General features: G+C 45.5%; 1 protein-coding gene across 2 annotated transcripts in view; it reads right to left on the bottom strand.

The window, feature by feature from the left end:
- The window catches only part of PCIF1 (phosphorylated CTD interacting factor 1), a 140616-nt gene that overhangs the window by 88359 nt on the left and 35093 nt on the right, over window positions 1-17164 (bottom strand). For both annotated transcript variants that reach the window (XM_086932538.1, XM_086932539.1), the window contains exons 5-8: window positions 16760-16923; window positions 8107-8261; window positions 7360-7507; window positions 6768-6851 (exon numbers count right to left, since the gene is read on the bottom strand). In XM_086932538.1, the coding sequence (XP_086788664.1) occupies window positions 6768-6851; window positions 7360-7507; window positions 8107-8261; window positions 16760-16923 (551 nt within the window). The remainder of the gene's footprint in view (window positions 1-6767; window positions 6852-7359; window positions 7508-8106; window positions 8262-16759; window positions 16924-17164) is intronic.

Raw genomic sequence — 17164 nt, 5'->3', positions numbered from 1 at the left:
ACCAGGTGGCGATCTAATGCATAGTGTACGATCTGCAGCTCATATGCCTCGAACATATATATCCATACTAATATAATAAAGAGAGAGCCCAAACCTTTGAGGCGGGTAATCTCAAGAACGACAGCATCAATCACAACACCCAATATAGCGTTGGAAAGGGCAGTTGCAGCAGAAGGACATAGGCTATGCAGATTCCCACCATATACATTTAAAAGGTAAAAGAACCGTGCCAGCAAAGTAGTCCCTTGTGGCCGAGTCTGCGTTGTGCTGTGGGCGTGTGCTGGGGGCGTGACAAACTCTGGGGGCGTGTGGTACGTTCCGCCCTTCTTGCCATGTCTCATATTGTGTGCTAATCCCACCCTGCTCCCTTAAAATACCCCTGCACCCCATAATCATAATCCACCCTTACTCCTTAAAATACCCCAACACCCTTAAACACTAACCAACCGTAACCCTATAAATATACCCTGTACCCCAAAACCAAACCTATCCCTAAACCCTAAAAATACCCCTGTACCCCAAAACCCAAACCTAGCCCTGAACCCTAAAAATACCACTGTACCCCAAAACCCAAACCTACCCCTGAACCCTAAAATACCCCTGTACTCCAAAACCCAAACCTAGCCCTGAATCCTTAAAATACCCCTGTACCCCAAAACCCAAACCTGAACCCTAAAAACCCTGTACCCCAAAACCCAAACCTAGCGATGAACCCTAAAATACCCCTGTACCCCAAAACCCAAACCTAGCCCTGAACCCTAAAAATACCCCTGTACCCCAAAACCCAAAACTAGCCCTGAACCCTTAAAATACCGCTGTACCCCAAAACCCAAACATACCCCTGAACCCTAAAAATACCCCTACATACATTTTTTTAATGTTTGGGTAAGGTAAGTATGGGTATATGTTTTGGGGTACTGAGGTATAGGTTTTGGGGTGTTTGGGTATTTTAAGGGTTCAGATATAGTTTTGGGTTATGGAGTACATGGGCAGTTTTAGGGTTTAGGAATAGGTATGGGTTTTGGGGTACAGGGGTAGTTTTAGGGTTCAGGGCAAGCTTTGGGTTTTGGGGTACAGGGGTATTTTAGGGTTCAGGGGTAGGTTTGGGTTTTGGGGTACTGCGCAGGCATGCAAACACACTTTGGAGAACATTTGCATGCAGAGAGCTGGTGTAGAACATGATGTGATCAATTTCTACTAGGACCAGAGGTATGGGGCCGCCCTTGTAAACCCAAGAGACCTTCTGTAGATATAAAATGACCTACTAGCAACGGAGGGTGATTTCTAGGTGTAATCTAGCCTTTCTTCATTTAGCATTTTAACATGCTTTCTCCCTTTGTATTTCATGGAATAGTAACTATGCTGATAATCTTGTTGCTTATAATATGTCTGCTTGTATTAGCTAAAATACTGCGCCTGAGAACAAGGCATTAGACATAAATATTTCAAACTTGCACATGTATTCATTTACTCCCCGTTTTGGACTGCTATGAGAGTATAACGAAAGAGTGTTCATGTGTTCCACATTGCCAGAGGTATTCCAAGTTCCATGTTCTGGGTTGTCTAATCATTGGGGGTATGGAAGAACCAATGAGACACTGATTGCTAGTCTGGTAGGGGATATGGCTACTAAGGTGAGTTTTCGGTACACTCTAATTCAACTGAGGTTCCAAGTCTCTATGCAGAGTTCTGTGTATGAGCAGAATCCCTGCTACACTCTATCTGGGGTAGTGTGGTCAAGCAGCCTTAGGCTTATTAGAGAGGAGTGTTAGACATTTGTTCCACACATAGAGTCAATAAATTATGCACACACGCAAATAAGAGATCCACACGAATTTAGAAAAATACACTTCTTTTTACATATATTTTTAACACCAAGAACTTTGTAATTGTGTAAGCACTTAGTTTTGAGAGGTCACTGTTGAACGTATACAGGAATACACTTCCATCCGGTGAGTTATAACGTTTTTTCAGCATACAGAAATATACTGGCACTTATATCGGTAAAGCGGTAATGTTCCTATGGGAAAGAAAAATACTGGACGCAGGTACTTAGCAGTGAATCGGGCACGCAGAGGCACAGTTGGTTCACTGGAACTTGGGCTGGGTGTTGTGTGTGTGTGTGTGTGTGGGAGGGGGGGGGAGCTTGAGTTCAGAGGTGCTTTCTCCAGCGGAGTCGCACTGAGGGAGGAACTTGCAGTTTTTGGTTGTCTGCAAAAACCAGGCTGCAGGCAAGGACTGGGGGAACAACCCGGCCAAACCCAAAGGTGGGTTCAGCTGTGGAGGGTCTCAGGACCCCGTGGGCACAGTTGGTCCACTTCTCTTCAGGCTAAGGGGCTTGAGTACAGTGGTGTTTTCAGGCATCGGGTTGTGGCAGCCCAGAGGCTCTTGCGGTTTCTGCTTTCCTGCATAAAGAAGCAAACACAAGGAGATGATGGACGGAGCGCTGAAACTTTTCAGACACTCACTCCCAGTCACAGAACTGGGTTGAATCCATCATCGTTCTTTAGCTCACTTCGCCACCTCAGTTCAGACCCAGCAATATGCAAATCAGTCTTGATCCTGTGCCTCATGGGAACAGTCCAGCCCGAACTGCCTGACTCGGAAACAAGCATCCTGGGACCAGTTTCTGGGTAACACCCTTCATCAGCCAGGCTAACTTGAATCCAGTGGCTAAGTAAACAAGGAACCCACGTCTAGGCATACCCTGCTATGCCCAGACGTGGGTCCCGTTCTCTCCATGCCACTGGAGTCAAAGTGTCCTGGCTGATGAGGACTGAAACCCCAAAACCGGTCCTAGGATGCTTGGAAGCCCGAACTGCCAGGCCAGGGAGGACCTGGCCTGGCAGTTCGGGCTGGATTGTTCCCATTTCCGCAGTGTCAAGACTGCTTTGCATATGGCTGGGTCAAAACTGGAATGGCATGGTGAGCAAAAAAATGATGGATTTAGGCCCAGATCTCTCTACTGGGATGAATGTATGACATTGTTCTGCATTCTGTCCATCAATTGTTCTTTTTGCATTTGTCACCTCGAGAGGGACGGGTATGCCCAAACGTGGGTCCCGTGCTCTCCATGCCACTGGAGTCTGAACCCGGTCCTAGGATGCTTGTTTTCAGTCCAGGGAGGACCTGGCCTGGTAGTTCGGGCAGGACTGTTCTCATTGGGCGCAGGTTCAAGACTGATTTGCATAAGGCTGGGTCAAAACTGGAATGGCATGGCGAGCAAAAAAACAGATGGATTTAGGCTCAGAGATCTGTATTGGGATGAATGTATGACATTGCTCTGCCTTCTGTCCATCAATTGTTCTTTTTGCATGCCTGCATAAAGAAGCTGCAGGCGGGGCTGCGGGGCCAGTCTGGTGAAGCTCAATGGGGGTCTCTATATTTGGGGCTATCTGTGCCTCAAGGGCACCGCCGGTTCACAGCAACTCTGGCTTGGGGGCTCATGTGCAGTTAAGCTTTGTCCAGCGGGGTCGTGCTGGCAGAGGCTTTCGTTTCAGTCCTTTGGGTGCATTCAAACATGCAGGAAAGCAGCTCCTCTGCTCAAAGGGAGATGTTACTGGCAAGTTGAAGTTGTGGGTCAATCTTTCACAGATTTTAGAGGTGGCACAGCTCTCTGCAGAGCCAGGTTCGTGCAATTGACGGGGACAGCAGGCAGTGCCAAGTCAGTTGCTGCTCCTTGGTTCTCCAGCCGTGGGTTCTTCTTTGTCCTTCCTTGTTCTCCAGGCAGACAAATCTGAATTCCTAGTGTCATGGGATCACCTAAATACTCAATTTAGGGGTGTTAAGGGGGAGTGTAGGGTAGTAGTCAATGGGCTACTTAACCCATGAGTCACTACACCCCCTAGATGAACACTGCCTATCGAGAGTGGGTATCACCCTGTCCCAGAGATCCTAATTTCACCACAACCAAGATGGGGAAATTCTAAATTTCGTGTTCACTTCAGGTAACCCTACTAGGGTGTGACCAGTCTGGAGGTACAACATGCCTCCTTGCATAGCTAATTTCCTGCATGTCCTGGTGGCAAATGGGCCACAGGGCGGGTTGTGACGTCCTCCAGGTCTGCGGGATGCCAGGCTGCATATCAAAGGCGGTGGGCTCTTTGAAGCTGTGAGGACATATCTGCATAAGCAGATATACCCCACTGATGTCTAGTTCTATTACTAGACATTGTAAGTGAACAGGGAAGCCACATTATGGTATGCACTGGTCAAAACGTGTTACCCAGCTACAAAATGGCTACACTGAAACATATGGTGTTTGGTATCAAATACCCCCTATTAATAAACTCACACTGATTCAAGTGTTGGATCTATTAATACCTGCATCCCGATGGTACCCTAGAGGTACCCCCTGAAACCTACTAGTCCTCTAGTGTGCTGGCTGACTGGTCCTGTCCAGCCAGGTCCCAAAGACGAGTTTCTGACCCCCTAGGAGGTGACAGACCCACTCTCAGAGGTCAGAAACAATGCCGGCTCTGGCAGGAGGGGTCTACACCCCCTTGGAACAATATTGCCAGTAAATTAGCATGTCAAGGCAGGGAGCTTCAAAGAGCAAACCCCTTTGATATGCGAGCCTGGCTTCCCCCTGACCTGAAAGCAGTGCTTAGTTTGTAAATAAATAAGTGCCAGAGCCCTCATCAGGAGACCACTGCAGCTTGCACCACCCACTGCCCCTACCAGCGCAGCCAGTTTCAATACCAACACAAATACAAATCATCATACACCTACAATGGTGACATTTTAGACTATTCCAGGCCCTCTAAGGCTATAAAAATAGCTGGAGTGCCAGGTAGTAGTCGTTTTTAATATATATTGAATTCATAGACTACTGTTGTTGTGCTAATCTTTAAATTAGGCAAACAGCGCTACCATGTAGCAGACCTTTATAAGTGCGAGTGTTGACTATTAAGTGCTGGCACCATATACCACTGGCTCAAATTCAGCGCTGCCTAGACGGTGCCACCCCCTGCGCTGAGGCCCATTTGGCACCAAGACAAGTGGGAAATTAGATAAAAGACATGTTACAATGACAGGCTGAACACACTTCTAGGGTAGACAGTCTGACATGAACATGAAAAACAGGATTTCCCCATTTTGTGTGTGGTGGATTTAGGAACTCTGGGACAGGGCGATACCCACTCCCAACAGGAAGTGGTCATTTAAGGGGTGCAGTGACCCCAGGGGTCAGTAGCTCATAGGCTACTACCCCTCACGCACCTTTAGTATTTAGGTGGCCCCTGACACCAGGAACTTAGATTCAACTACTTGCAAAAGAGGAAGAAGGACCGAAGAGAGCGACACCTGATGACCTACACCAAAGACTAACGTAAAACCCTGCCCGCTGCCTGCACTTAAGACGATCTCTGTGGCCAAGTTCGCCAAGAACTTGACATCCTCCTCAAAACCCTTGGAGGACTGCCCTGCACCTCAACAAATGGGAATGATCTTACTTGGAGTAGAGGTGATGCTCCCCTGCATCTGCAGGCATCACAAAGCATCTGGGGGTACACTGTGTTGCTATCCATCGGACTCACCGAAGGAGCACCGCAACAGGATAAAGATCTTCGAGCTCCAGGAGATCAGCTCTGTATCATTGACAAGTTTGGAGGCTCCAGGAGCCACCCAGCACCAATACCCTGGGTGCTAGAACAGTTGCAGCGCATATGGCTTGTTGGTGGTCAAGTCCGAACTCCAACAGTACAAAGCAAGATCTACTGTTGAGGGGCGTCAGGATCCACCAGCACTGTCATTGGCCCTGCTGCCCGTTTTTCCTCCTCACCAGGTGACCAAGACATAGAGTGAGCCTTTGACTGACCACTACCCGACGCCTCAAAGCACCCCTGCACCCATGCTCCACAGCCCAAGTCCGAGTGAGGCAACGGTGCCTACATAGTCCTGAGACCCTCAGGAGCTGAGCCCACCCCTGGGTTTGGCCAAACTTGTAACCCAGTTGCCGCCTGCAGTCTCTTTCTGCAGGAAACGAGAACCGTGAGTCTTCAGCAGCGTGATCCCGCCGGATGAAACACCACTGCACACAAGCCCCCCAGCCTGAGTGGACCGAAAGCGTCCCTGTGTGCTGAGGACCCCAGAGATCCCCTTGTGGGTTCTGCTGGACTGGCCACCCAATCCACGCTTGCAGCCTCTTTTGACAGGTACAGTTACACATTGACTTAAACCAGGCACACAACACAGAAAAGCAACTCTGCACCCGGATGCCCTAGAGCCGATCGAGATGGCCTGTTGGTGGTGCCTTGGACATTGCTTCATTCTTACCTTAAGTTCAGAAGAATAGTCCTGTAAGTTGTTGACAAGTGATCGTATGCAGTATATGTTTTTCTCCATGGGACAACATTACCGCTTTAAAGATACAAATATAATGCATCACTATCTTGAAAAGTACTTACCCGATTACGATGATCTTGGTGTCTAAATTCATGTAAAAATCTGTGTTAGCTTTATAAATTGTGTGTCGGATTTCTTACTTGAGCATGTGTCTTGCTTACTGACTGACTGTGTGTGCAATAACTGCTTAACACACTCTCTGATAAGTCTCAACTGCTCGCCCACACTACCACAAAAGAGAGCAATTGGGATTAATATTTTAACACCTGTAAACCAGGAGGGGTTACCTGGACTCTCTGCACAGTGTAACTCCTTTTTGATACACCATAAAGAAAGAAAGCTTCCTACAGATATCAAGCAACTTGACTTTTCTGATTTAAATATTGATACACATTACAACTGAAAAAAGAACTAGTTCCTACCTGGATTCAATCAGCCTTTTTGCAGCTTCTGCGTACTTGAAAAGTAGTCGCTTCGCCTCCTCCCTGTATTTAATACGAGACAACCTACAAGAGATGTTAACAGTTAGACTCTGCAAAGAGAAATGTAAATTGTACGTTATCCCTATGCTTAAAAGACCAGGTGACAAACCTGGGCATATGGGAAGGAATAGGAAGAGAGAAGAGTAAAGTGACAAAAAAGGGGAGAAGCAGAGTCACAAAGCCAAACAAGCATGAACACAAGTTTTCCTTAAGATATTAACACCCACATTCGAAGAGGGATCAATAGAAGCCCCTCTTGAAATCACTTACTAGAGCACCTTGTGCACAGTGATCATGCATTTATGAGCGCTGTAAAGTCTGGCGATGTTAAGTTGGAGATACAGCCTACATATTTAAGGGACAGACTTGTGCATATTTAGTTCTTGAGCACAGCCTCAGTGCCAGCTTAAGCATCAAAAACACCTGCATATAATTATGGTAATGAAACGCATTGCCTTTGAAGGATCTTTGGCCGTGATACCCTACAGGGGAGATAGTAAAGGCCCAATACCCACAACTATGTCATCAGTACCTTATTGGAATGTCATTCATGATCTCACGGAACATAGATGGAGAAACTACAGGGTCGCATTCACTAGGTAGAAGAGGGTCTGGGCCTTTATCCTCCACTTTACGTTCCAATAACCAACGGTTAAAAGATTCCCGCGGTGGCTCAATTCCTAGAGAAACAAACAAAATGAAAGGATATTAAAATAGATGAAATGCAGAACAGAAAGGTTTTCAATGAGCTATCCATAGAGATGAGAGAGAGGAAAGGAGAAATCCAAATACAGAAGTGAGAAACCATTCACAATATTCATCATCTTGTGATAGGACAGGAGAGCCCTCCAAACATACAGGAACACTTCACCATAGGGCAAGAATTGAGACGCAAGAGTTTGCTAATTTTTCTGCCCAGTAAGTGGGGAGCGGTGGAAAAACATAGGATTAAAAATGAATCGCTATAGGAAAGCCTATTATTAGCAGAAGGGAGAGATTGCACCATTTAAAACAAATTTGAATAGCCTTTTTAGAAGAACTCTGCCCCAATGGTTAGAGAGTGAAGAGTGACATGTAAAGGAAGTTGTTTCAGCTAGGTGAGAAGAGCGGTGAAGGAAGAGAAGTAGAAAATGATGGGAGAATGGAGAGAGTCAAGAGAAAGGCATTGCAGAGACAAATGGAATAAGAAGGGAAAAAAAGAGGGTGGGAAAAATAGATAAATGGGGAGCCATCTACAGGAGGCAAGAAAGTGAGGAGGACAGTGTAGGGCTTGGCTCACCCTCTCTCTGCTGGCACAGCTCCCGGTAATGCTGCCTCAGTTTCAGGATGAGCTGGGATCGGAGAAGCTCTACTTCTGGGTGTGGAGTCAGTACTTCAGATGGTCCCTTTTGTTTTATAACTGCGTTTGTCTGAATATCCAGGTCCCAGTACACTCTGCAGGAAAAGCATCCAGGACACATACATAAGATGAGGCAACATGTACAACTCTAATATGCTGTATATCGTACTCCAGGAATATGAGAAAATGCTGCCTATTCAGCATTCAAAAGTTCAAAATAAGTTGGTTCTGTCGGGTGCGAACAACAATTATTTATCCAAACATTTTTCTTCTTATATGGTTTACAAACCAAAAGATACAATTCAGACCCCCTCTGAAAAGGAAAACACCCAAGATAGCTTCTTACAATCAATGACAAGAAAACCTGTGAGTGACTAAATATTCTCTTTATATATTTATATAAGTCGCACTTTTGCAAAAAAAATCGTTTCAATAAAAGTGACTGTCACTATCTACAATACAGTGCAAAGACAGTGAAAACAGTGAGTAGTGATCACATGACAAGGACAATATATACAAGGTTAATACATTCAAAGTACACAGCATATACGATTATGAGCAATCCCTTTAACACCACAGAGTCGGGGTTGAAATTTTCCTGTATTCAAAGCACATGACAACCTATAGAAGTTCCTGAAACGGAGGACCTGCTCACTTTTAGAATATCCGAAGACAAGCACTGGGCCACAGGGAAATCTCTCACTGCTGAGCCAGCACAGATGTCTTAATGTTCAGAAGCTGACTCAGCTGCAGAGTATTGCCCCCTCAAGCTATGGTCACATATTCACACTGATGTAATGAGGCAACTTTTGAATCTCAGCACTAAAGCACTGTGGCTGCTTTTGAAATATCTTGGGATTGAGACGCTGAGGTAGTTTCGGCTTATAATCCAATAGCACTGAGGTGGCTTTGAATTTTCTCATAACAGAGATAGTAAAGCTCACCAACTATTATTCTCAACACACAAAGGTGTGATCTGGAGGCTGACTGCACTTTACTTCAGGCTGTCACGTGACTACATTGTGTGTTCTTATTATATCTCTTGATGTCGCTGCGATTCAGATACCAGATCTGTACAAATGTGTGCTCTTGGAAAACAGTTATACATCAGTTTAAGTGCTACCTAAACACTTTTGTTTTTACATTTGAAATAAACTCCCAAATGGAGGCACATGGGAACTTCAGACTGTTGGATCATTGAAGCAATACAGGTATGCCACCGAGTAAATGTTATATGTAAACACAGAATAACCCATGTTATAAACTGGATTGTCACTTGGTGCTTAAAATTCAATTATTATTACCAAACTCGATGGCTTTAATTCAATTAACCTCAGAAGAATGAAAGGCAGAATCACTCCTTCTGGCATTTGAACCAGTGAGGAATTCACACAATTTTCTACAGTAGTTATTCTCTCTCAGAGCTCACACAGAGACACAAAAGCATCTTGGAAACCCTATGTGGCGATGAAGGCAGCTCGGAAATAGCTCAAAAACAAGAAGGTACCAGGTCTTCATATTGCCTTTATATTGTGAAGATATTGGATAATGTCATTTCATCCTGAGATTTCTTTAAATATAGCACAGCTTTTCAGTGCTCTGGAGAGGATCGGGATTACTCTAAGCTCTGCTCAGTTTTATATTCTTCTAGATAGGGATCAGGAAAAGAAATGACTTACCATGAAATAGAGTGGTTTGCCAAAGGGACCTGTAATAGATCACATACCTGAAACCTCTGTGTAGAGCTGAGAATACACAGTACACGTTTGCAGTCAGTCAGTGGACGAACTCGCGCAGAAAACCAGTTTCCAAATTTTATCTAGAGAACAGTCCCATTAAGCCTTATGAAGAAATTATATTATTGCTCCATTCCTTCTTTATGCTGTAAATAAAGAACATATTGTCTGCGCCGATCTCGGTCGCCTGGTTCTGAATGAGGGGCTCAAAAGCTTTTTGTGTGAAGCGAAGGAGTCTTAGATGATGCCTGTTCAGGAGGGTATTGTATCCATGAGGAAGCAGGGATCCGTCCATTGAATTTCAGCTTTCTATCTTCTTGATCAGAATCCTGAACAAGTTTATATCTGTGATTTTAATATCAAGCTCCTCAATAGCAAAGACCGAGTGCCTACTCCACCGAAGAGCTTTTTATACAAAAAGACTGTCTTATACAGCAGTTTTCGAGCACATGCACTGGGTGAAAACGGTAAGTAAAAGACATCTGTACCAGGATCATTTTCTACAGGTTTTTGTAGAAAACGTTAATTGCTAATTTACATTTCAAAGGAAATGCTTCAAGAGGTGGGCCATGGATGCTCAACACCAAACACAAAATCATATATGAGCTGGATTTTTCACCTGAACAATTCTGGTACCACGGAAAAGAGCCCACAACCAATCTACAACACAAAATGTTCTGGCACAGCTGTGCACTCAGTAGAACCCATGTACTAGATGCAAATGAGAAAATCAAGTAATTTCTTTTATTACCTGGGGAGAAATCTGTGTGTGGCAGATCTAGCACAGCCAGTCCCTCACTTTTGCTCACAAAACCTCTCTCATCAATGGCATTGGATCCACGTATGAACCAGCCACTTCAGCAACACTTTCTGTTCATCAGGCATTCCTGCGCTGGTGCCTAACTTTGGGAATAACTATCTCATGATCAGTGAGTAGTAATGACATTTATATGGCGTTTGGCGATACTTAAACGCTTCCTAACAGACCTGAAAACCTTCAATTGGTTAATAGTATTAGATGTAAAAAGGTAAGTATTCGTTTGCGAAACAGTAGCAAAATAGGTTGGCTATGAGAGCTACAGGCAGCTTGTTTCAAACCTTGGGGAACGGGTAAGAACAAAATCCTGCCTCTCCGTTTAGCTTTGCAAATACAAACTGTGATTAACAGAAACAGGGAATATGATCATAGAGCCTGGAGTGGCTCATACGAATGAAAGTGGACCTGCAAGAATACAGGTACAGACTTGTCGATCGCCTCATGGCAAACACGAAGACACTTAAAAATAGATGTTTTGGTGAAGGATGCCAATGAAGGCCCTCAAGATACACTTCCCTAAGGCAGAATTCCCAAAATGAGGTAGGCCCCCATGCTTTAAATAATTAAGTTTCACCATCAGCAACATGGAGAAACGAAGATAAAGGGAAATAGCGTCATCCAGAGAGGATGCAACATCTACTTAGACAACTGTTCTCCAACAAAGCACGGGGAATACAGGAAGGATCTTTAGTAGACTCTCAAGCAGAGTGAGCAAAATGAAGTCACAGTTTTAGCTTTAGTGATATAGGGTCCTAAAGAGACACGGTGTTGGAAAACAATACTAGTCATCTATACTTTGGAAATAAAGCAAGGAGCATTGCACCACCCACCCCCAATCTCTGATGGCTATCAACTATATGAACAATAAGAATTAAACAACCAATAGCCAAGATCTCAGGTAGTTGCCAGTAAAGCTTCAGTGATTTAAACCCTTGCTGTCAGTTCAGAGGCATTTTGTTTCATAAAATGTCCCTGGCTAGTAAGTGTTTCATCATTCAAAATAGTGAGAATCAGGGTATTATGTGAATAACAAAAAATGTAAGGTTTTGTGAGGATTCTTACAGAGCGTGAGCACTGCCTTTCAAGCAAATACAAATGAGCCTATGTAAAAGAGCGGGGTGCGATGCTATAGAAAGGTAGTAACAATCCACGAATGTTAGGAGGGGGTAAGCCACCCTCGTCCAACACCATGCGCAGATAATTCATGCTGCCACAGGCACAGGTGTGTTCCGTATATGAGAAGGATCAAGCCTGACTAGAATCAAAGATCTTGTTATGTACGGCTCTCGCTAACCGCCACCATCATGAATACCAAATTATAAATCTGATTACTCACTGTTCAACGTAGCAACAGTGGTTTCTGATTTATGTCATAGAGGAATTCTCTCTGAGGGCGTGTTAGTGCAGCGCTGGCTCTCTGCTCCGATGGAGAACAGAGCAAAGCGTTGATGAGGAAGAGTAGGGAAGGCGCAAAGCGGGGTGGAGGTGTGTGGCAGGAGGTAAGGTTTTTATTTTTTACATTTGGGACAGGAAAGAAAGATCATGTTAGCTTAGCAGTTGAAAGCAGAAGGATATCATTTTAGGGGGCAGTATGCCACATACAATTATAGATTGATAAAATTGAATAGGGTTTTCACCATATGGTTCCGAGTGACATAACAAACAACTTGTGCTTCACTCTCCTAGTCTATTTATGTCACTTGGCACCACCTCACTAAAAAAGCAACCCTGCTACTCACTGTTACCCATCTATAATTTTAATTGTTACTCATAGTTCTCACCGAGCCCTACTAGCGTGAATGCCAGATTCCAAATCTGGCAACTCATTGCTATGATTTAGCAACAGTGGTTAACAAAAGCTGTAACCCATCGTTGCTACGTCTTAAAGGAATTCCAAGCTGCTTTTGCTGGGTGATCACTGAGGTAGTCAGTGCAGCGCTGGAAGACCACAGATCAAATCAAGTGGGGAGCAGAGAGAAAAGGAAGGCACAGACTGTACCCATGTCAGAGTAAGGCCCCTAAAACTTGGTACACCTGGCAGACATATTCCTGGATGTTAATCTGCTCCACCTTTTGTCTCCCACCGAAGCTCAGAATAGACTGAGATACCAAATGGGACCTTAGCTGGTTGTTCACTTAGCTCAGCCCTGCTGGAAACATTGACTGCCCCCCTCATGAAGCCATATTAAGGTCATAAATCTGGAGAACAGGCCTTGGAACACTGGTCTAAGATCTTCGTAACTTGGGTGGGACATGCATTCCTGTTTAGTGGAGTGCATTTTAGGAAAAGGGTCTTTTTGGACTGTTTTTTATTTTACCAGACATTTCATCTACTATCCATAGCTAGATACACCTGATCAGAGGGAAGATCGTTCATAACGAGCTGGACACTTTACATTGGTTTACAAGCAGGGTACCTAAAATGCCTTGAAAACAAGCCATACAACAATTTAAGAGTTCACCAACAGACCAATGTTGCCAAAGGCTCCAACGTAATTTATGTTCTAGTATCAGGCATGTAAATCATTTGCTGTTGTAGCTCAACCCTATACGATGCTGACATCATCTGGTTTTTAAGGTACGTTTTAACTGGCCATATTTCATTATATATCAATAAGGTCATTTTTAGGTCAAGACTGGCGTAGGCTGCGCACATGCGCAGTCTCGCCAGCGAGACTTAATGACTGAGTATCGAGGGTAAACCGCACCCCTCTTCTCCATTGGCTGGCCTCCTAAACAGTGGCCAGCCATTGGAGAAGAGGTCTCAGTTACGTCATTGTCTCGCTCTAAGCCCAGTCTTTTTCGGATTGGGGGGGGGGGCCTGTTTTTTCGGTTTGTTCTACCCTCTTCTCCATTGACTGGAATGGTAAACAACTAGTCAAAAACACGCCCGTTGTTTACACTCCAGCCAATGGAGAAGAGGGGAGAAAGAAAAACACGCCCCAGTCTGAAAAGGACGAGGCTTAGTTCCTTTGTGTTTATCTATTTCTAGCCTCTTCCTAATCCTTGTCGCCTCCTCTCCGCCCACCCCTCTTCTCGCCTCTCTCCTCCTCTCCTCTCCCATCCCGGTCGATGCGCTCCCTGGCTGCTGCTGGGCTCTGTGTATGCCCGCCTTCCGCCTGCTCCTCCTCCCCCCTTCCGAGACAGAGAAGGCTTCCCCCGGTTGCATCCCCTGCTCCTTGCACCGGTGCCTCACTCCAGTGCCCAGGGCAGGGTCCCGCACACTCCAGCTGTTCTCGTTCACAGTGACTCTCCAGACCGGGGGTGCAGCGACTGCGCAGGCAATACAGTGTCACCCTCCGGGATTGCCCGCCTGCCCCACTCTCACCGGTCGACGACGCCTCTAGGAGAGCACCTGGTAGCTGGGCGATCCCCCGCTTCCAGCCGTCGGCAACAGGCACTCTTTACCCTCACACTCTGTGCAGCAGCTCCAGTACGAGCGTTAGGCCGCCATTTTGTGAGCTCTGGCCCTTGCCGTACACTGGAGCGTCCCAGGGGCGGTGGCCCGCTACCCCAAGCCCCTGCCTGAGCTGCCGGGAAGGACGCCCATCTTCTGGCCCGGGGTGGTGCCCTGGAGGGACGCCAGACACGCCTGCGCCCCCCGTGAGTATCTTCAGCTATGCAACGCCTGGAGCCTAGGTACAGTGTGGGTCTGCTTGCTTCTGTGTTTATTTATATCTGTATGCACCTGTGACTCATTGTGGACCGGCAGCATTGTGTGTGTGTGTGGTATAGTTATGCGGTGTGTGTGGTTTTTGAGGTTTGCAAGACTGTTTATTTTTCTCTGTGTGTGATGCATATGTGTATGCCGGTGCCCTCTTACGTGGGAGGAGGTGCGTGTATGTGACATTTGTGGTGCCTCTGTGTGTTGTATTCATGTGCCTGGTGATGTTTCTTTGTATGTTCATGTGTGTGGTGTGTTTACGTCTGTATCAGCGTGAGTGCCTCTGTATGATGCGTGTGGTGTGCCTTTGTGAGTATATTTCCACATGTGTGTGTGGAGAATCTAGGTTGCAAACCCTGCCTTGTTGGGAGTGATTCAAGAAATATGTTCAAAAAGTGAGAAGGCTAAAGATGCGCATGAGTGTGGGAGATAGACGATTGGATGAGACTGGCTCAAATGTTAAATTGGGCCTTAGCAGGTTCAATTGGGAAGACCATGTGGACAAGTCTGTATGTGGGGAAGGGGGGGGACACTCTGAGGAGGAGGGCTGAGCACAGATTGAAAGTGACAGAAGGGGTGGAGGGGCCGAGTATACACCTGTGCAGCGTTGGACTGGGACATAAACAAAACAGTGCCACAAAATAAAAGTCACTGCCATTATTGGATTAGATGGATACAATGTGGCACATGTTGGCAAACTGGGTCGGTTGTTAACTTTTAAAATTCACAGAAAAAGAATTCTACAATGTATAGACGTTTGAGCTTGTAGCGAGCAACGTTTGTTTCAATATTATGGAAATCAACAGTAAAAAACAGCAGACCACAAAGCAGTCCCTCAAACAGCCCAAATACCGGTCCACGCACAGACCCGCCCATCGGGCAGTGCATGTTTGCCCTCCTGGCCACCCCGGGCCTGCATGACGGGTGAAGAAGGAAGGCTCAACAAGGGGTGCACGGGGGCGAGGTGTACACCGGATGGCAAAAAGAGGGCACGGCCAGTGTGAAGGGGCGAACGTGGTGTTACTGGGCAGAGGTGGGCGTGTGGTGAGGGGCAGTGGGTGCCCAGGGCATGGACGCCAGCGCACCGGCTGACCTGGACTAAGGTAACCAACGGGTAAGCTCTGGGAGTTGGTGGGGGCCTTGAATGACCCATTTGTAAATAAGGAGAGTCCCCGGGGTGAGGGTGTGTGTGTCTCTGTGGCTTTGTGTGTGTGTGTGTGTGGGGCTCTGTGTGTGTGTCTCTGTGTGTGTGGCTCTGTGTGTGTGTGTGTGGCTCTGTGTGTGTGTGTGTTTGTGTGTAAGCTATTGGGATTGTAAATGACAATACAATTTATTTATCTGTTTTCAAAACCAACACATAAATAAAAAGTTTGTCATTCACCATGCCAATAGCTCTAACTTTTCCGAAGGCGAGACCGTTGCATTGTAAATGCTTGTTAGATATTACAGCAGTAACTGAACTTCAGTTTAGTGTGTATTATTTCCTGTATCACGTGGTATCCGAGTCTCTGTCCCCGATCACATCATAGAATAAAAGTTCTCAACGTCGTTACTCCTGTAGAGTCTGGTTCCAAAATGGGCTAACTAGTTATCCAGTTGGAGTAGACATTATTAGTAGTTCACAAATCAAATGGTAAACAACAGTACTCATTTAAGATACCAGCCAGTAAGTACTACATATTATAGCACTAGTAACTACTGACAAATATATACCAGCAAACATTAGTTTCTACTACTGTCTGCCAAGTGTTTAAATACGTTTATAATACACAACATACTCCCTGCAAACAAAGCGCAAAGGCCACTAAAGATTAGGCAATTACTATAAAAATAAAGATACCTTAAGTGCTTCAATTGCAAGTGTGCAGGATACAGATAATACTGTACGGTGAGTGGTTAACTGATTTGTGATATAGGTGTCAGAAAACAATCAGATTTACAAGGTTTAAATGAGAAGTATTAGTGGCAGAAGTATGATTATTTCTGGAGTCATCATTAGGGACAGAAACAATAACTAGATTTTTGGGACACAATAGTCAGGGAGGAAGAAATAGCAGGCCATATTCTACACTCCCTCAGTGTAATAATCACTGACTGCCTCACGACTCACAGAGCAAAAATCTTAATACCAACTAAAAGAGGCAACATAGTCGCTCTCTCGCTAGCTGCATTGTTATTAGCACTGTGATCAAGAACCTTAGGCGAAAACTGGTGCACAATCAGTAACCTGAGCTACCCAAGACCTCCTTCCTTTCTAACAGACATTGAAACATTTCTTAACAGGCAGACCCAAGAAGAGGTTAACTCAGACCCCTCTTGTGAGAGGCTTATAGGCCTCACAACATGGTGCTTCACTGCAGGAGTACAAATACTTACTCTGAAGGTCGCAAGAGGGCCGCTTGTTGCTTATCTTCTTGGGATGCGCCCCAAACCTTAAAGACTGGAGTCCCAGGGACACTTGGAGAGCTGGGAACAGTCTGAGATGTTGGCGTTGTAGGAGTCGGAGATGAGACAGTAGGCGTTGTTGGAGTCACATCAACCTGATGAGAAACAGAATAGTGATCACCACAGAGGCAAAGTTTGGTGTGGTGAGTAGAGAGTAGAGCAGGCATGAAGAAGAATAGAAGTGTGCAGAACATAAAAAGATTAGTACAAGCTGGAGGGAATTTGTCTTAACTTAAAGTGTTAGAAGGGGGAGCTAGACATAGAAGGCTATTCAAAAGAAGGCATAGATAAAAGTGAGCCTCAAGAATCAATTGCTTAAATTGGTAGGTGGGAGGA

Source organism: Lissotriton vulgaris, chromosome 7, assembly GCF_964263255.1.
Source record: "Lissotriton vulgaris chromosome 7, aLisVul1.2, whole genome shotgun sequence".
Lineage (NCBI taxonomy): Eukaryota > Metazoa > Chordata > Amphibia > Caudata > Salamandridae > Lissotriton > Lissotriton vulgaris.
This window is presented reverse-complemented; position numbering and strand designations above follow the sequence as displayed.